This window comes from Oratosquilla oratoria, chromosome 14, assembly GCF_046742065.1.
Source record: "Oratosquilla oratoria isolate Oo_2021 chromosome 14, ASM4674206v1, whole genome shotgun sequence".
NCBI classification, from domain to species: Eukaryota; Metazoa; Arthropoda; class Malacostraca; order Stomatopoda; family Squillidae; genus Oratosquilla; species Oratosquilla oratoria.
Window position 1 is genome coordinate 23,858,328 of NC_134790.1, and position 20,978 is coordinate 23,879,305.

A 20,978-nucleotide genomic window follows, 5' to 3' on the forward strand; every position below is an offset into this window, starting at 1 on the left:
TCTCTTCTTTGTGTCCCACCCCTAGATAATTATTTCTCATGACAATTTTCATTCCTACCCCTCCATTCTCTGTTACATGTGACCCCAAATACTTAAAACTCTCCACTTCCTCCAGCCTCTCACCTCTTTTAACTTACCTCTGATCAATGATCACCATCATTACATAAAAATCCAAGAAGTATATCCCATAACTTAGATATAAAAATATCTAAGAAAAAAAAAGACTAACCTGTACTTATATCTGTGTTCATCACAAACAGGAAAGTGTGACAAGGATTTTCCAACAGTTGCAACTGCCTTTTCATTTGAGGTTATGTCCCAAAGTCCATCAGTTGCCAATATCAGAACATCATCATCTGTTAATTCATTTTCAGCTACGTCGAATATACGAATCTGAAAAAAAATCAGTAAAGGTAAATTAATGTCTCTTTTCTTCATAGTTTGAAAACTTTGGATGGTAATTCAAAAACATAAATATACTACTATGAATACTTCCATAGACTACTAGACATGCTTTAAGTTACTGATAAACTTCTAAAAAAAAATTCGACTTACCTCGGGTTCTGGTGAGAGAAACGGCTTGATAAGGATGGATGAGCACTGTGCCTTTAGATCATGATCTCCAAAGCCACGAGTTACACCAATAGTTCCTAACACCCGACTCTGTTTAAAATCAATATGGATGTAAAGCAAGACTTCCTAGTAAGACTACCATAAAGGTACATTTTCTTGTCACATTAAAATACAACATAACATGACCCTTTAATTATGAAGATTGCAAATATATTTGCATACTACCTCAGCACATGTAGACCATAAACATGTGCATCCCCCACCTAATGTTCTCCTTCCTCTGTATTTCTCACATGCTGCCACCACTGCCCTCACCTCTTCATTCCACCATTCACTATCTTTCTTTCGGATTCCACTCACTCACTAACACACACACTTCCTTACTTATGCTACTTATCTATATTTACTTATGCACTTGCTTATGCATTTTAGGGTGCTAAAGATATTTAACACATATTACTTACCCTCTTTCCTTCTCCACACACCAAAGGATATTTGAGATCATCATGTGTAAGAGTTTTGTATGCCCAGCCTGTCATATAGTGGTCTCGATACATGACTCGTTTGCCCAGGTCTCTTCGTACAGGGCGTCTTACAAAGTGCAAGTGAGTGTATTCTCCTCCTAAAAGTTCTGGATGCATGGCACCCTGAAATACAGTTTTGATTAATTGCACCCAAAACATCCACAAGACAATAATCACAATATCCAGAACAAACACATACAAACATCTGAGAAGGAAATAACTATGTCACATGTGAGTTTTACTAAAATTCATCCAAGTTATCTATAAGACAACAAAAATAATTGACAGGTGACACATCACTACATTACACATAAACTCACCAATTTTCTAATGCGATGGCTTTCTGTCTCTGGCGTGAAGTCAAAGGACATGGGATGGGATTGTCCTTTATATGATATTACAGCTCTGGAGTCTCCCGCATTTGCTACAAACAATTTACCGAGGATCATGAGACCAATACAAGCTGTGCAACCGCCAGTCACCTGATACTTCCGTCGGTCTTCAGCAATCAAGTGATCCTTGAATATAAAATTCATAGGATGAGAACAGGTTCAGTAAGATCTGATATAAAACACTAAGATGACAGACATAAGCAAATTCAAAACTAGGAATAACAGACAAAAACAGGTCTCCATGCATTTAGGTTCTTTCTTGTACTTTACAATTAGGTAAAAGCATTGCTACTTGGGTGTGACCTCAAATCCAGGAAACAGTGCAATAGTGCCAGGAATAGAGCTAGATGAGCATTAAGTTTGATTACTAGGACGGTTACAAGTAAAAATGCATAGGTAGTTATCAAACTCTTACTGGCATTAGTTAGACCCATCCTTGACTATGCAGTACAGTTTTGGGTGCTTGTTATTGTGGCAAAGTAACATGCAGTTGATACTTTAGGGTCTATATGGGGTGCCCCTATGGACCAGAGCCACACATCATTTTGTCTATGATAGAGGAAAACTCTGTTCATAGAGAAATGATGACACTTTTATACTACGACTGTCCCTCCGTTATGCTGTCCTCCAACCCCTTGTTGCTGTCCTGTACCATTTCTCTGAGTATTCTTTTTCTGTGATGGGGGAATTCCCTGTGGTGGGGGAAAAGAATACTGCCACCAAGTATTCCCACTTGGATCGTAAGAGGCGAGAAGAAAGGGACGGGGATTGGGACTAGGCATCCTTCTCCTTGTAGCCCCACAGGGGACTTTCCTAAAAGAAAAAGAGAAGGCATAAGAGGGGCTGGAAGTTCTCGGACCAGCACCCTAAGGTTTGGGTCTTTTAATGTGCGTGGATGTGGTACAGATGAGAGTAAAAGGGAAGAGATAGGTAGTATGTTTTTGAGAAGAAAGATGGATGTGTTGGCTTTGAGTGAAACTAAGTTGAAAGGGAAGGGTGAGTGTAAGTTTGGGAGTGTAAGTGGGAGGTTATCAGGAGTGAAGAGAGGGCGAGGGAGGGAAGGGGTGGCTATTCTAGTAAGTGAAGAGATAGGTAAACGGGTAGTGGAGTGGAAGGAGGTTTCCTCAAGGATAATGTGGATGAAGGTGAAACTGGGAAAGGAGATGTGGGTCTTTGTAAGTGCATATGGGCCTGGCAGTGAGAAGAATGTAGAAGAAAGGGAGGCCTTTTGGATAGATCTAAATGAGTGCATAGAGGATTTAGGAAGAAATGTCAATGTAATAGTACTGGGAGACCTTAATGCTAGGGTAGGAAATGGTCCAATCGATGGAGTGGTTGGGAAATGTGGAGTTCCAGGAAAGAATCGTAGTGGAGAGTTGATGGCGGAAATGTGTCTAGAAAGAGAGTTGATGATAGCAAATACAGTGTTTCGGAAGAAAGTCAAGCATAAGTACACATGGGAGAGGGTGGTGGATGGAAGGGTGGTAGATAGAGCGCTAATGGATTATGTAGTGGTAAATAGGATTATGATGGGAAGAATTAAGGATGTACATGTGCTAAGGGGAGAGGGTGGGGGAATATCAGATAATTTTTTGGTGGAAGGTAAGTTGAGAGTGGAGGATAGATGGAGAAAGAGGAAAGGGACAAAAGGTAGGGAGGTTCTTAGAGTGAACTCTTTGAATGAAAAGGAAAAGGAGAAGGAGTACAAGAAGAAGCTGAAGGAGGAGTGGGAGGGAGTAAAGGATAGAGTAGAGCTGGGTGTGGAGGAGGGATGGGGATGGTTCAAGGAGGGAGTCATAAAGTGTGCAAGGATGGTGTGTGGAACAAGAAGGACAGGGGGAAATAGAAGAAAGGGTAGTGAATGGTGGGATGAGGAAACAAAAAAGGTTGTAGAAGAGAAGAAGCGAACTTTCACAGATTGGTTACAAAATAGGACGAGGGAGTCATATGAGAGGTACAAAGAAAAGAAAAGAGAAGTAAAGCAAAAGGTAAAGGTTGCAAAGAGGAGAGCAGATTTGAAATGGGGTAAGAGTTTGACAGAAAATTTTGAAAGTAATAAAAAGATGTTTTGGAAAGAAATTAAGAGAGGAAGAGGAGGCGAATCAAGTAGAGAAGAAAAGGTAAAAGGTGCAGATGGAGAGATGATAATGGAAGAGAAGGCAGTAAGGGGAAGATGGGCAGAATATTTTAGGGAGTTGCTAAATGTGAAGGAGGATAGGGAAGGAAAGATAGCTGCAGTGGGAAATGCTAAGAAAATGAGAGTGATGAGTGAGGAGAATGGAGGAGAAATAAAGAAGGATGAGGTGAAGGCAGTTGTTAAGATGATGAAAGCAGGTAAGGCACCTGGTCTGGATGGATGCCATGCAGAATGTCTGAAAAAGGGAGGTACAGTGATGGTGGACTGGTTGGTGAGGTTATTTAATGTTTGCTGGAGAGAGGGTAGAGTGCCGGAGGACTGGAGGAGTGCCTGTATAGTTCCTCTTTACAAAGGAAAAGGGGACAAGTGTGAATGTAGTAGTTTCAGAGGGATTAGCTTGTTAAGTGTAGTTGGGAAGGCTTATGGGAGGATCTTGATTGAGAGGATTAGGAGAGGAACAGAAGGAGTAATTGGTGAGGAACAGTGTGGATTTAGGACAGGTAGAGGGGTTGTGTAGATCAGATTTTTGTGGTAAGACAGATATGTGAGAAAGCTATAGGAAAGGGGAAGGATGCCTTTTGGGCTTTTATGGATCTGGAAAAGGGTTATGATAGGGTAGACAGGAAGGCGCTGTGGGAGGTTATGCAGATATACGGGATAGGAGGAAAGCTTCTGGGAGCTGTCAAGAGTTTTTATGAGAGTAGTAGAGCTTGTGTCAGGATTGGAAATCGAGAGAGTGAGTGGTTCGAGGTAAAGGTGGGACTTCGTCAAGGATGCGTTATGTCGCCCTGGCTGTTCAACTTATACATGGATGGGGTGGTGTGAGAGGTAAATGCAAGGGTAGTGGGCAAGGGATTGGAGATGGTTAAAGAAAATGGAGAAAAGTGGGAGGTGAGCCAGCTGTTGTTTGCGGATGACACTGCGCTTGTGGCAGGATCGGAGGAGGGATTGAGGAAGTTGGTGGCAGAGTTTGGGAGAGTATGTGATAGAAGAAAGCTAAAGATAAATGTGGGTAAAAGTAAGGTGATGAGATGTACAAGGGGTGAAAGTGGCAGTAGACTGGAAGTGAGCATTAACCACTTCAGTACGGGACTTAAATCTCGCGGGCAGCAGCCAATGCCAGCCGTATGACGTGTCGTAATAATACTCGCATCATAAAATATAGTCACCGCTTATATTGATCGTTCTCTCTTTCACCCGCGAATTTTGAAAACCACAGAGAATGGGATTCAGGGCGCATTTGGGAGAATGTAAAAACACAGGGGCGACTACAATAAATATAATCAAGACGCCGATATGGCAGCGTCGCGAATCCACTTGCTCCTCATGACGCCTACGTGTGCGGCACCGTATGGAAGGGGTTAAGGGAGAGCGACTGGAGGAAGTAGATAGTTTTAGATACTTGGGTGCAAACATGGCAGGGAAAGGTGGAGTGAAAGTGGAGGTAGAATGTAGATTGAGAGAAGCGAGTAAGTGCCTTGGTGGATTAAAGAGTGTAATGAGGAATAGACATTTGGGAATGGATGCTAAGAGGAGACTGTATGAAGGAGTGATTGTGCCAACAGCACTGTATGGGGCAGAAACATGGAACATAAGAGAAGAAGAGAGAAGGAGTTTGAATGTGTTTGAGATGAGGTGTCTGAGAAGTATGATGGGGGTTACTAGGCTAGATAGAGTGAGAAATGAGGAGGTGAGGAGGAGAACAGGTGTGGAAAAGGAGCTGGGAGATAGGGTTGATGAAAGAATATTAGGATGGTTTGGACACATGGAAAGAATGAGTGAAGAAAGACTAGTAAAAGAGGTATGGAAGGCAGATGTGGAGGAAGTGAACATGAGGGGACGTCCTAGGATGAGGTGGATGGATGGGGTGAAGGGGGCTTTGGGGAAGAGGGGAATGTCTGTTGAGGAAGGACGGGAGAGGACAGAAGACAGGGGTGAATGGAGAATGGTTGTATATGGATGATGTTGTGATTGCATGAGGTGGAATGGGCGGGTGGATGGGGGGTGAGGTAGTATGTGTGAGCAAATTTTGACACAGCCCGAAGGGATTTCTCCTCGTCCTCTCCTTTTATGCAATGGGGGGATGGAGAGGGGGGGTCGCCGATTTGATGAAGCGGCCTTGCTGTGGATGTGCTGTGTCTTGCAACACTGCTTCTGACCCAGGGCAGTGGACAAGGTGCAGGGATGACCCGTCATTCAGGAGGTGCTCAGATAAGAGGGAGGGTGGAGGGGTGTGGAGTGTGTTCAGGGATGGAGTGGGTGGGAATGATTTTATGCCTTTTTCTTTTTGGCTACCTCCCTGGTAAGGGGGAAAAGCCTTGGTATATGTATGTATGTATGTAGAATCAGTACAGAGAAAAATGACCAAAATGATACATGGGCTCAGAAATTTACAGGCTTAGGCATCTTAATTTACTCTTTCTGGAAAGATATAGTGTGGAGTGATCTAATAGAGGTGTTTAAGTGAGTCAAGGTCTTTAACAAGGGCAATGCAGATAAGGTCATCATATTAAGACACAGGATCTAAATTGGACAAATCTAGATTTAAAAAGGAACTAGGCAAGAATTGGTTTAGCTATACAGAGAAGAATGACCAAAATGATACATGGACTAAGAAATTTGCCTTACGAAGAGAGGCTTAGGCATCTAAACTTATACTCTCTGGAGAGACGCAGAGTGCAGGGTGATCTAATAGAAGTGTTCAAGTGGATCAAAGGCTATAACAAGGGTGATGCAAACAAGGTCATCATAATAAAACAACAGGGCAGGACTCGCAGTAATGGGTATAAACTGGACAAATTTAGATTTAAGAAGGAAATAGGCAAGAATTGGTTTACTAATAGGGTGGTCGATGAATGGAATAAACTTAGTAACCATGTAGTAAGCGCTGAAACTATCAGTTGTTTAAAAAAAACGATTAGACAACTTTATGGATGGGGATGACAGGTGGTGATGGATACGGAGCTGCCTAGTGTAGGCCTTATGGTCTCTTGCAGTCTCCTTTATTCTTATGTTCTTATGTAAATGGAACACACTTAGTAACCATGTGGTGAGCGCTAACACTATCAGGTGCTTTAAGAGAAGGTTAGTTAACTTTATGGATAGGGATGATAGGTGGTAATGGATATGGAACTGCATAGTGTAGGCCTTCTAGTCTCTTGCAATCTCCTTTATTCTTTTGTTCTTGTGTTTTTATATGAGAGGGAGGGTGGAGGGGTGTGGAGTGTATTCAGGGATGGAATGGGTGGGAATGATTTTATGCCTTTTCTTTTTTGGCTACCTCCCTTGTAAGGGGGAAAAAGCCTTGGTATATGTATGTATGTTTTTACATTCTTATAACAGTGGTGGAGGCAGATCAAAGCTGCCCAGTGGAGAAAATCTGTAGTAATGGCAAGTGGGTTAGAACATTGTTACTTGTGGTGGAGATTGAATTCCAAACTACAAAGTCCTCTGTAAGGGGTACCATCCTAGCCTCCTGATAGGGGCATTCACAATGCTAAACTGAATCAGAGTCTAAAGTCCTTCATAAGGGGAGTTTGTGACGACAAACTGAATCAAAATATGTGTGGCTGAATATGATGATAATAATGATTCAATTTAACATAGTGAACTCCCCACTATCAGGAGGCTAGGATGATGCCCCTTACAGAGGACTTTGTAGCATGGAATCTCACTCGCAGTAGGGTTTGAACCAATATCACCTTGACCTCCATCGCAAATACCAACACTCTAACCTGCTTGGCCAGCAAGTATCACGGCTAATAATGGGATCATTTATCCCTTGAAGTGAGTTGTTTCCTTTTCATGATGGGAAAAAAAAAAAAAAAAAAAAAAAAAAAAAGTCACCTTACATCAGCCAGAAAAAAATTATGAATGACTGCCACTACCTACAGGTTAATAGAGTAGATAAAACCCTTAAAGCTGAGTAAAATTGTCTGGCAGTATCCAGAAGAAATGCATAAAAATCAATACAATATCTATGGGTTATAAGAGTAACGTATAATCAATCAAACAATATTCTTCCATCTTACCATAACACAATACCTCCCTTATAAGGGGGACAAAGCCTACTGTTTTATAGACAGACTTACCATAGTCCAGAATGCCTGTTCTAGAGCTCCTGTTATGATATTCTCTTTTGGGATATCCTTCTCTGGTATCCAAATGGGTCCTGTGGGTTTTACGTCCTGTTCATCCTCATTTTCATCATCTGGTATGAGCAAATCTACAACAGCAACAAGCTTCTCCTGGAACCAAAATAAAAACAATTAAAATACATATGTTTAGAAATACATTCATACATATATACCACAAAGCCTTCCCCTTATAAAGGCGGTGGCCAAATCAAAGCATACACTCACCTTATACGTATTCCACACCCAACCTACACTTATTTAATGCCCTTCCCAACTTAGCACATCATGGATGGAGGGTCATCCTTGTCTCTTGCCATACCACTCAAGTTATACATATATCCAATACCTTCATTCCTTTATAAAGGGAGTGAAAATCAAAACTCACACCAACTTTACATACAATTAAAACACATTTAACACCCTTCCTATCTTAGTTATCTCATGGATGAAAAATAACCCCTACTACACCACTCTCTCTATCTCTGTAACAACTACCATACTAATCAAACCCTTCATTTCAAACATGTTTAGGCTTTTCTTTTCTGCCTCCCTTAAATTTCATTCTCTGATATCATATGCCTTCTCCAAATCCATGAAAACCCCAAAATGCATACTAACATAATTGATCTGTGCACCTCATTCATTTTCTAGCCTCATCCAAAACTCTCCCAATATGCTTCTTAAAAGATTCCTCAAATTATCCTCCCAAAATTGTTTTTGTCTTGTCCATATGAATTGGCCAAGTGAGTTAGAGTGTCATTATTTGTGGCAGAGCTCAATGTGACGGCAGTTTGAACCCTGCCACATAGTCCTCTATAAGGGGCACTGTCCTTGCCTCCTGATAGGAGGAGTTTTGTGATGTTAAATTGAATAATCATATTTTTTTCTCTATGGGGGCTTATGCACTTCCACAAATCAATAATATTGGACTATTTGGTCAGTAGTATGATATCACCGAGGTGTCTTCCCTCCTTCATTTGTGTCACTTTTTTTATTTTGTACATCTCATCACCTTGCTTTTACCCACATTTACCTTCAACATTCTCCAATCACATACCTTCCCAATATTTGTCACTCCCTTAATCCCTCCTCTGACCCTCCCAAACAACAACTGGCTCACCTCCCACTTTTCTCAATTTTCTTTAACAATTTCCAGTCCTCTGCCCATTACCATCTCCTTTACCTCCTGCATCACACCATCCATATACACATTGAACAGCCATGGTGACATGACATATCCCTGACACAGTCCCATCTTTACCTCAAACCACTCGCTCTCCATTTTCCATTCTAACACAGGTTCTACTACTCTTGTAAAAACTCTCAACTACCCTTAACATTTTTCTCCCGATCCCATATATCTGCAAAACCTTCAACAGTGCCTTCCTGTCTACCCTGTCATAAACCTTTTCCCAAAGCTTTCTCACATATCTGCCTTACTGCAAGATCTGACCCACTTAACTCTTACCCTTCCTAAACCCACACTGTTCCTCACCAATTACTCCCTCTGTTCCTCTCCTAATCCTCTCAATCAAAACCCTCCCAACTGCACTCAACAAACTGATCACTCTAAAACTACTACACTTACATTTAACCCTTTTTCACTTGTAAAGTGGAACTATACAGGCACTCCTCTGGCATTCTATCCTCCCTGAGAATACATTAAACAACCTCACTATCCAGTCCACTATTACTGTACCTCCCTTCTTCAGACACTCCACATGACACCCATCTAACCTGAGTGCCTTACCTGTTCTCATAATTTTTAGAGCAACTTGCACCTCATCTTTTCTTATTTCTCCTCCCTATCCTCCTCCACATTCAACAGCTCTCTAAAATACTTTGCCCATTTTCCCCTTACCACTTCCTCTTCTGTTAAGATCTGTCCATCTGCACCTTTTACCTCTTTTTCTCTACTTGTCTCAACTCTTCCTCCTCTTTTGATTTCCTTCCAAAACATCTTTTACGGTTTTCAGAATTTTTTGTCATACTCCTCCTCCATTTAACATCTGCTCTCCTTTTTGCCTCCTTTATCTTTTGTTTTGCTTCTCTTCTTTTTTCTTTATACTTCTTATATTTTTCTCTCATCCTACTTTGCAACCAGTCCCTGAAAGCTTGCTTCTTCTCTTCTACTACCTTTTTCACTTTATCATCCCACCACTCACTACCCTTCCTTCTATTTCTTCCCATCCTCCTTGTTCCACATATCATTTTTACACACCTTGTCACTTCCCCCTTGAAATACCCCAATTCTTCTTCCATACCTATTTCTACTCCATCCTTTACCACCTCCCACGCTTCTCTCAGCTTCTCCTTATACTCCGGCTCTTTTTCCTTCTCATTTACACAGTTTGTTCTAAGCACCTCTCTACCTTCTGCCCTTTTCCTCCTCCTCCACCTATCCTCCACTCTTAACTTACCACCATCTCTAAGCACTCATTTAAATCTGTCCAAAAATCCTCCCTTTTCTCTACATTCTTCTCATTACCAGGCCCATATGCACTTACAAAGATTTACATCTCCCTTCCCAGTTTCACCTTCATACACATTAACCTTGAGGAAACCTCCTTCCACTCCAACACTTGCTTACCTACCTCCTCACTTACCAACAGTCAGTTATCCCTTCCCTTCCTCATCCTTTCCTCACTCCCGACAACCTCCCCACTATGCTCTCAAACTCAAAATCACCCCTCCCCTTTCAATTTAGTCTCACTTAATGCCAACACATCCATCCTCCTCACAAACATTCTGCCTATCTCTTCCCTTTCACTCTAATCTGTACCACACCCACGCACATTAAAAGACCCAACCCTTAGGGTTCTGGATGGAAAACTATTCCCAGACCCTCTTATGCCTTGACTTCTCACAGGAATGTACTCATAGGGCTACAGAGATCAGAATGCCTAATCCCACACTCTGTCCCATTTTAGCCACCTATACAACCCAAGTGAGAAGGTGATGAGATGTATAAGGGTAGAGGATGGCAGGGAGTTGGAAGCAAGTCTAAAAAGAGAGAGGCTAGAGTAGGTGGACAGCTTTAGCTATTTTGGGTCACATGGGGCAAGAAAGAGAGGAGTGGAGGTAGAGGTAAATTGTAGACTGAGAGAATCAAGTAAATCCTTGGGGAATTAAAGTGTTGTGAAAAATAGGCAACTGGGAATGGATGCAAAAAGGAGATTGTATGAAGGGCTGATGGGATATGAGAAGTATGGTAGGGGTTACTAGATTGGATAGAGTGAGAAACAAGGTGAGGAGGAAAAGTGGGAATGGAAAAGAGGGCAGAGAGGGTTGATGAAAGATTATTGGGATGTTTTGGACACATGGAAATAACGAGTGATGAAAGATTAGTAAAAGAGGTGTGAAAGGCAGAGGTGGAGGAGTGAACTTGAGAGGACGACTAAAGGTAAGATGTATGGATGGGGTGAAGGGGGCATTGAGCAAGAGTAGAATATTTGTTGAGCAAGAAAGAGAAAAGGCAGGAGATAAGAATGGGTGTAGTGACTGTGCATAGATGATACTCTTATGCAAGTAAGGGAGGGGCAGGATGCTTATATGTGAATGATATTTTGATACAGCCTGAAGGGATTTCTCCGTTTTCTCTTTTTCTGCACGAGGGGACGTAGAAGGGGGGTTGCCGATTAAAGTGAAGCACCCTTGCTGTGAATGTCCGTTGTCTTGGTACATTGCTTCTGACCCAGGGTAGTGGGCAGGATACATGGATGAGAGGGGGCAAGGGTGGTGGGTGGGAGTAGGTACGTCCCTTTGACTTGACTACCTCCTTTATAAAAGGGAAAAAACTATTGGTATTTAGACTTCTTTTACTTATTGGGTTATCCATAGTAATATCTATTAACACACTAACCCAGGTATGTTCATTACCACATGCTTTCCCTTCTGAAGTATACCACTGAAGTACACCACTATGATTATGCATTCTCATATCTACTATATTTCTCAAACACATCATCTTCTTTCCTGTCTCTCTTAAATTCCAAGTGACATCTCCATAGTGAGCTCTGTTTGTGTACATGCATGCATGCATGTGTATATTTACCTAGTATTACCTAGCTGTGTCTTACAGGAAGGGGAGCTATGCTCATGGTGTCCTGTCTCTGTATCTTGCCATGTCTAATTTGTCCTTATGTTTTTGCACACTATTGTTTTGTCTAGTGTGTTCCATACATCCACTACTCTGTGAGGGAAAGCTGTTCTTTCTCAGGTCTCTTCTATAACTGTCCTTTTTGAGCTTCCTTCCATGTCCTCTTTTGTTTCTCTTATCCCAATTTAGTAAGTCTTCTCTATCCAGGACTTCTATACCTTTCATAACTGTGTGTGTGTGTGTGTGTGATTCACCATGGTCTTGGATCATGTGTTGGACTCATGATCGACAGCTATTACCCTCCCAGATGAGAGCTCAGAGCTCATACATGACTGATCTATGGGTAATGCTATGACCTTACACACACACACCCAACTGCTGGCCCATGAGAGTTGGAGTAACAACTCACAGCATGGTGATACTGAAATTATTTCAGCCCTCTGCAGGATTCGAACTTGAACTGCTGTAGCAGTGGTTGTGAACACTACCACTGTGCCACTGAGTCGTGTGTGTGTGTGTGTGTTCATTTGTTCTCAATAATGTCATGGAGTGCAGCATGATTTTTATGGACTAAAGTTACTCTATAAAATTGTTTCTTCTTTCAAAATAATATCATGCAATGCCTACAAAAAACAGAAGGTATTTCCCCTATTTTGTAACAATCCTAAATAAAAAATACTTCTACAAAAAAAGAACACTAACTTACATGCAAGATATGATGAAGCTGATTCGCAGCCGACACTGCTGCACCCCATCCAGCATGGCCATCAAAAACCGCAAAATAATAATATGGAATGGATAATGTCTCTGGTGGATCCTTTTTGTCTGGGGTTGATGGTGGAGTAAGAAATTCACCCCCTGTGGCTGCAACTCCATCAGCTGTCAGGGGTATTGTTAGCTGCTGCCTTGTGCTAGACCCTTGGAAAGAGGAACTGCTGTTACTGGCATCACCTGTGCTGTTGGGAGTCTGGGTGGAGGCAGTGGCATTACCTTCTGATCCTGATGCCCTTGGAGTCACTTTAGCTCCTTGTGCTGACAGAACAACTGTCTGCTCATCGACAGAATTCTTTTCTTCCAAACCATTACTGGTGCTACCCTTCTTTCCCCCACTTCCTTGTGATGTCCCAGTCCGCACTTCTACTGCACGTCCAGGCCCTTTGGCTTGCGTGCCACAGGAAGAAATACGAGTCAGAAGACCAACATGGACACATGCTTGGTCCTCATTACGTTTTGACTTTCCTGCGTTGATTGTCCTATAATAAAAAATCATAAAATCAGATCATTGGAAAATTTGAGCAATAACTTCTAAATGTCTGTATCAATATCAAATATATACAAGTTATTAATACCTGTGAGTCATTTTACTTCCTAAGCAAGTATTCCTTTTGGAGAAATAGCTAAAACATGATACCTTCTAAATATGTACAGTCTTTTACTTGTAAGCTATTGCAAGTATTCATGTGTATGAGAACACTGTATTTCTTCATATTCTTTGGAATTTAGTCTTTCTCAATTTCTTATCATGATCTCTTAAAGCCCTCCCATACCTAATCAGAATTTCTCCTGTCAATCTAGTCCCCTCCCTTCAGCAACCTGAACACAGTGATCAAATGAAAGTGTAAATATAAGTGTGTATTTACCTAGTTTACCTAGTCCAGGAGGTGCCAAGATAGGAGGGAGGGAGGAGGGTGGAATATATGGAAAATGAAATGGGTGGGAGTGATTTCTATGCCTTTTTCTTTTTGGCTACTCCCCGTGTAAGGGGGAAAAAGCCTTTGGTATATGTATGTATGTATGAACCTAGTTGTATTTTGCGGGAGGAGAGCCATGCTCGTAGTGACCCACAGTTGTATCTTTCCGCATCCAGTTCTTTCTTAAAATCATGTATAGTTTTAGCATTCACTGTTTCCTCTTTCAGTTTGTTCCATGTATCTATTACACTGTGTGGAAAGCTGTTTTTTCAGATCTCTTCTATATCTGTCTTTCTTAAGTTTCTTCTCGTGTCCTCTTGTATTTCTTCTGTCCCATTTTAGTAGGCCATCCCTACCAAGAACTTCCATCCCTTTCATAGTTCTGTAGATGGTTATCAAATCACCTCTTTCTCTTCTTTGTTCTAGAGTTGATAAGTTTAGTTTGTCCAATCTTTGTTCGTATGTCAACTTGCAAAGTGTTGGTGCCATCTTTGTCATTGCTCTTTGAATTCTTTCTATTTCATGTAACAATCCACATCTTCATCTATGTCATTCACCTAAATAGTGAACATTATCAGAGCCAATACCGATTCCCGTGGAACTCCACTAATCACCTCCTCCCAAGCTGAACTCTTTACTCTGAGCACTATTCTCATTTTCCTGCCATGCAAGAAATCCTCCATCCAGTTTAGTGATTTACTTTGTATCCCCTACTTTGCTTTCCAGTTTTTTTTTAATATTTTTTTTTTGTGTGGTACTTTGTCGAAGGCTTTTTGTAAGTATAGAGAAACACAATCAGCCCATCCATCCCTTTCTTGTATTATATCTATTAGTCTTGAGTAGAAACAGATTAAGTTTGTGGCACATGATCTTCCCTGTCTGAATCCAAATTGTCTCAGGTTTATTATATTGTTTTCTTCCAGGTGTTTTATCCATCTATTCTTGATAATTTTTTCACAAATTTTGGCTACAGTGCTCGTAAGATAGCCTGGTCTCTAATTTGTTGGTTCTTCTTTGTTTCCTACTTTATATATTAGTAAAATATTGGCACTTTTCTAGTCCTTTGGTAGTTTTACTTCTCTGAGTGAGCAACTTATTATGTTATATATTTTGTCCATTAATTCTTCTTTACATTATTTTAGTATCCAATTTGCAATTCCATCTGATCTGTGTGATTTCCTGACATCAAAGTTCGTTAGTTGATCCATTATTTCTTTTTGTGTTATTGTTATTTCCCTCATGGGGGTGATTGTGCTTCAATTCCTTCATCCCAATGCTGTACTTTTTCTCTAGTGAAAACTGATTTGAAGTGGTTGTTCATGACTTCAGCCATTTCTAAATCTTCTGTATATTCTATATTTCCATGGCATAGTTTCACCATTTCCTGTTTATTTTTAAGTTTACCATTCACATATCTATAGAATAGTTTGGGTTGATCTTTACATTTTTCTATGATGTCTTTTTTGTAGTTTCTTTTTTCCTCTCTGCACACTTTTACATATTCATTTCTATGGTTGATATATATTTGCCACTTTCCAGGTTTTTTATCTTTTTTCCATCTTTTCCAAGCTTTATCTCTTCTATCTTTCACCTCACTGCATCTTCTGTTGAACCAGCACTTAATGTACACCTTTTCCTGTTTCTGTCTTGGTATGTATTTATTCACTCCTTCATTATAAATTTCCATCAAAATCATCCATTTCTCTTCCACTTGTGTCTCTTCTTTGAAAAAGTTTTCCCAATTTGCATTTTGAAAGAATTTCTTAAGTTTCCCAAAGTCTGTTTTGTTGTACATCAGTCTTCCTTTTCTGTATTTCTCATTTCTCTCTATATTTCCTCCTTTAGTTCAACCTAGTATGTGGTCACTCTTTCCAAATGGTGTCTTATATTCAATTTTATCTACAATTTCAGGTTCTGTTGTAAATATTAAATCTGGTCTCAATGGTTCTCCATTACTTCTATATCTGTATTTACCTAGTTGTATTATATGTGAAGGGAGCTATACTTGTAGTGACCTGTCTTTGTATCTTTCAGCATCAAGTTTGTTCTTAAATTTTTGAAGTGTTTGCACACACTGTTGCCTTATCTAATTCATTCCAGGTATCCACCACTCTGTGTGGGAAGCTATTTTTTTTCTCAGATCTTTTCTATAATTAACCTTTTTGAGTTTCTTTTTGTGTCCTCTTGTTTTTCTGTTGTCCCACTTTAATAAATCATTTCTATCTAGGATTCCTTTCCTTTCATGATTCCATAAATAGTAGACCTCCTCTTTCGCTTCTTTGTTCCAGAATTGGTAGTTCCAATTTGGACAGTCTTTGTCTGTATGTCAATTTGGAGAGTGTTGGTGCCATCTTTGTTGTTACTCTTTGTATTCTTTCTAATTTCTTTATATTCTTTTTAGTAGTGGGTGTCCACGGTGTTGCAGCATACTCCAATTTTGGTCTTATCAGTGTTACTAATATTTTCTTGATCATTTCCTCATCCAAATAGTCAAATGCCACTTTCATCAACCTTAGTAGGTTGCATGTTTCTCCGACTATCTTATTGATATGTTTGTCCAGTGACATGTCTTTGCTGATTATCACTCCTAGGTCTTTTTCAAAGCTCACTTTTTTTACTTCTTCACCAATTTTATAATTTCTCAATATTCTATTTTTACTTTTTCCATACTCCACTATATTGCACTTCTTGATGTTCAGAGAGACCATTTGAATGACCTAGAAAAGAATGGAGGAGATGCGTTGAAGAAGATACGCAGATATGCAAAATAGAACCAAGAGAAGGAAAGGAGGTGGCACAAGACAGAAAGACATGGCGAGACATTTCAAAAGCGGTTATGGATCACCAAGTGGCTCAAAGACCAGAAGAGAGTAAGTTCTTGATGTTAAGTTCACTTCCCACTTTTGACTCCATTTCCAGATTTTATCTAGGTCTATCTGTAGTGATTCACAATCTTCCTCTGTACTTACTTTAGTATTTTTGCGTCATCTGCGTGTGATATAAAGCTTTCCTTCAACCTCAATCTACCATGTTTATATACATTGCAGTAATACAAAATAGAATTTAAAAAATATAACATACTCTGCATAGCCTGTATTCCATGGCAATCTGGAGATATCCCGTGGGCAGATGATGGGGCGTATGTTGTGATCTGCAGTCACCTGTATCTCATCCTCAGTGTTAAGCTGCAGGAAGTGTGGTCTTGTGTACGGGAATCTGACAGCCTGCAAAGGGGAGATATGAAGTTAAGTCCAGTTTCACTACAACGTGTACAAGAAATCATATGATTATCATTATTGTATTTCTGAAAACTCAAAACAGAAATGATGTCCAAAACCATACAATAATTCTGGAAAACAGTTGCATCTCTCAGTCTGCCTAGAAGCTGAAGATATATGTCAATGAGGATTATGTAATGTAAGAGTGTAGAGTATAAGGGGACAAATATGAGTATAGTAGTTTCAGAGAGCTCAGTTTGTTGAGTGTAGTTGGGAAGGCTTATGATTTAATGTTTTGACTGAAAGGATTTGGAGAGGAACAGAGGGAGTAATTGGTAAAGAACAATGTGGGTTTAGGAAAGGTACGGGTTGCGTGGATCAGATTTTTGCAGTAAGCCAGATAATGTGTGAAAGCTTTGGGAGGGTAAGGATGTTTTTTGGGTCTTTATGGATTTGGAAAAGGCTTATGACAAGGTAGACAGGAAGGCACTGTGGGAGGTTTTGCAAATACATGGGATTGGGGGAAAGATGTTAAGGGTAGTCAAGAGTTTGTAAGAGAGTAGTAGAGCCTGTGTTAGAATGGGAAATAGAGAGAGCAAGTGGCTGTTTAGTGTGTACATGGACAATGTGGTGTGGGAGGTAAAGGAAAGGGTAATTGGCACGAAACTGGAGATTGTTAAAGAAAATGGAGAAAAGTGGGAGGTGAGCCAATTGTTGTTTCCTAACGACACTGCACTTGTGGCAGGATCTGAGGAAGGATTAAGGGAGTTAGTGACAGAGTTTGGAAAGGTATGCGATAGGAGGAAGTTGAAGGTAAATGTGGGTAAAAGTAAGATGATGAGATGTACAAGGGTAGAGGATGGCAGAGAGCTGGAACTCTAAAATGAGTGAGGCTGGAAGAAGTGGATAGCTTGAGGTATTTGGGGTTGCATGTGGCAGGAAAGGGAGGAATGGAGGTGGAGGTAAATTGTAGATTAAGAGAAGCAAGTAAATGCCTTGGATTAAACAGTGTTTTGAGAAATAGGTGACTGGGAATGGATGCAAAGAGGAGATTGTATGAAGGGCTGATTGTGCCGATGGCATTGTATAGGGCAGAGACTTGGAATTTAAGAGAAGCAGAGAGGAAAAGTTTAAATGTGTTTGAGATGAAATGTCTGAGAAGTATGGTATGGGTTACAAGGTTGGATAAAGTGAGAAATGAAGAGATGAGGAGGAGAATGGGAGTGGAAAAGGAGATGGCAAATGGGGCTAATGAAAGATTATTCGAATGGTTTGGACACATGGAAAGAATGAGTGATGATAGATTAGTAAAATAGGTGTGGAAGGCAGAGGTGGGGGGAGTGAATTTGAGGGGATGACTAAGGATGAGATGGATAGATGGGGTGAAGGGGTGTTGAGCAAGAGAGGAATGTCTGTTGAGGAAGGAAGGGGAAAGGCAGAAGATAAGGACAAGTGGAGAATGACTGTATGGATGATACTGTTATGCAAAGAAGGGAGGGATGGGGGACGGGTTGCAGGGGGGTGCTTATGTGTGAATGATATTTTGATGCAGCCTGAAGGGATTTCTCCCCATCTTCTCTTTTTCTGCATGAGGGGAAAGAGAGGGGGGTTGTCGATTAAGTGAAGCGGCCTTGCTGTGGATGTACTGTATCTTGCTGCATTGCATTTGACCCAGGGCAGTTGGCAGATGCAGGGATGATCCTTCATCCATGAGGAGCTGAGATGGGATGGGTGGAAAGGGTGGTGGGGAGGGGAAGTGAAATGGGTGGGAATAGGGACGTGCATCTAGCTTAGCTACCTCCCTTATAAGGGGATCTCTTGGTATATAGATGGAAAAGTGTAGATCTTAGAGATTAAAGATTAGTGACAGAATCTACTGTGAGATTTTTATTAGTACCTGCATAACACCATAGGACTTCTTATAATCTACCTAACAAAGAATGACCAAGAGTCAGACTGGGTAGAAATATCTTAACATTTTCTGACCTCAGCACCTGCCTGTAGTTAGGTTTAGCCAGTCCAACATACATCTGATCACAGCAGTTACAAACTAAAGGTACTACATCACTACAAAGAAGAAACATCTCTAGTGTCATGAGACACAGGGTGGTGAGGTAAACACAGAAAATAGTTGGAGTTTTATTCACTGACATTTCATCCTTACCAGGACTTCTTCAAAGTCTGAACTGTAAAGGACAAAATGTCAATGAAGCAAACTCCAGCTATTTTCTTTGTTTACCTCACCATCCTGCCACTTATCTGTCTTTCATACATCATTTCTAGCACCCCCTAATATTCATTTCAGCACCCTCTGGCAGAGTTAACACTGAACTAGGATGAAGAGAACAATACTGCAGAAACTATACTAATGTTTCAGGATAAAGTAATGTTTTCACTGGTGCTAAGGAATATTCCTGTTCAGGAAAGACTAATGCCCTAAGAAAGACTAAATATACATATATCTGTACATTTCCTGAATGAAGACTAATAGCATACTAAAAAGTTGAGATGTCATGATTTACTAATCTGCTGAGAATGTTCTTTCAAATCACAGTATCAGGATCATAAGCCTTTTTGTTCACTGAGAAACATGGCAGAAAAATAACACTTGACCTGTGTGTATAGATGTTTTTGTAGGAATTTATAGTGGGGCAATAAGGGTTGCCTCTGGTACATGCACTACCGGGTATACACTAAATCATCCATATGGCTGCAATATTGGAAAACAAAAACAATACCCAACAGCTGGATTTAATATGAAAGAAACAACAATAAAAATACTAGAACACCCCCAACACATAACTCAAACCTAGCATTTTACTGATGAATATCAACAGCCAAAACAACACCCTACACTACCTGTGATGAATCATGTCAAAATCATTCCTCAAAGGATTAGGAAGGAAGGAAGGGAAAAAAGAAAAAAAAAAAAAAAAAAAGAGAAGAAGAACAAGAAGTAAGTTTCAAAACTACTTAATCCTGCTTTGCCCTGGAGAAGCATGACTTCTCTATATAATCACATTCAACAAATAATTTATATGGGATAAGTAAACAAAGGATCTGTTGTAATTCTTGGGCAGTCTGTCTGAACACTCTGGACCATCATTTTGCAGACACTCATGCAATAAAAATATTTTGGACTATTACTGAAAAAGTTCAGCCATTCCTTAAAAATAAATGAATAGGTAAATAAATAAATAGATAAATAAAATCTAAATATAATAATTATAATAATAATGATGATAATTGAAGAATTGAGATGGGTGACTTAGTACATGCTCATACTAATTGTTTTTCTGTGCACTTCTTTATCAAAACTAATGTGTTCTTAGTAATACAAAATCTTCTCATAGCAACATTAAAAGTATCATACACATTACTCAAACAGCTTTGGCCTACAGTGACAGAAATGATCTATCAATTTAATTAATTCATTATACCACATCTATCTTGCAGGAGACCCATAATTCACATGCAACAATCATCAAGCAGCCCCATAGGTCACTCAGTGTAGAACTTTATGTTGTTGAATTTTGGTTAGTGTGGGGCAGTGGGTAGGTTTTCCAATTTGTAATAGAGTGGGTTAGGGCGTCATTACTTGCGGCGACGGTCGAGGGGATGGCGGTTCGAGTCCTGCCGCCAGCGAAGTTGAACCAAGGGCATGGTTCATTAAATTCCATGCTACAAAGGCCTCTGTAAGGGGAACTGTCCTAACCTTCCAATAGCAGTTTGTGATGTTAAACCATGTCATATATATATATACTGTGTATATATATATATATATATATATATATATATATATATATATATGTGTATTTACCTAGTTGTAGTTATATTTTACGGGAAGGGGAGCTATGCTCGTGGGGTCCCGTCTTCATATCTCATTTTATCTAAACTATTTTTAAATTCATGTATTGTTTTTGCACACACCACTTTCTCATCTAACTTGTTCCAACTGTCTATTACTCTGTGAGGAAAGCTGTTCTTTTTCAAATCTCTTCTATAGCTGTCTTTTTTTATTTTCTTTCCGTGTCCTCTTGTATTTCTGTCATCCCATTTTATCAGATTCTCTCTATAAGTAATTTCTATGCCTTTCATGATTCTGTAAATAGCTATCAAATCTTCTCTCTCTCTTCTTTGCTCTAGTGTCTGTAGTTCAAGTTTTTGTAGTCTCTCTTCATATGATAGTTTTGAGAGTGTTGGTGCCA

General features: G+C 40.1%; 1 protein-coding gene and 1 long non-coding RNA gene across 2 annotated transcripts in view; one reads left to right on the forward strand and one right to left on the reverse strand.

Annotated features, from left to right (window-relative positions):
- LOC143032799 (uncharacterized) overlaps window positions 1–20,978 on the forward strand; it is a 438,832-nt gene that overhangs the window by 169,480 nt on the left and 248,374 nt on the right. The gene's annotated exons all lie outside the window — the stretch shown is intronic.
- Window positions 1–20,978, reverse strand: part of LOC143032790 (protein phosphatase 1H) — a 38,989-nt gene that overhangs the window by 6,733 nt on the left and 11,278 nt on the right. The window contains exons 2-8 of the mRNA XM_076197836.1: window positions 16,634–16,776; window positions 12,568–13,114; window positions 7,718–7,873; window positions 1,418–1,615; window positions 1,038–1,220; window positions 556–663; window positions 230–393 (exon numbers count right to left, since the gene is read on the reverse strand). Of these exons, the coding sequence (XP_076053951.1) occupies window positions 230–393; window positions 556–663; window positions 1,038–1,220; window positions 1,418–1,615; window positions 7,718–7,873; window positions 12,568–13,114; window positions 16,634–16,776 (1,499 nt within the window). The remainder of the gene's footprint in view (window positions 1–229; window positions 394–555; window positions 664–1,037; window positions 1,221–1,417; window positions 1,616–7,717; window positions 7,874–12,567; window positions 13,115–16,633; window positions 16,777–20,978) is intronic.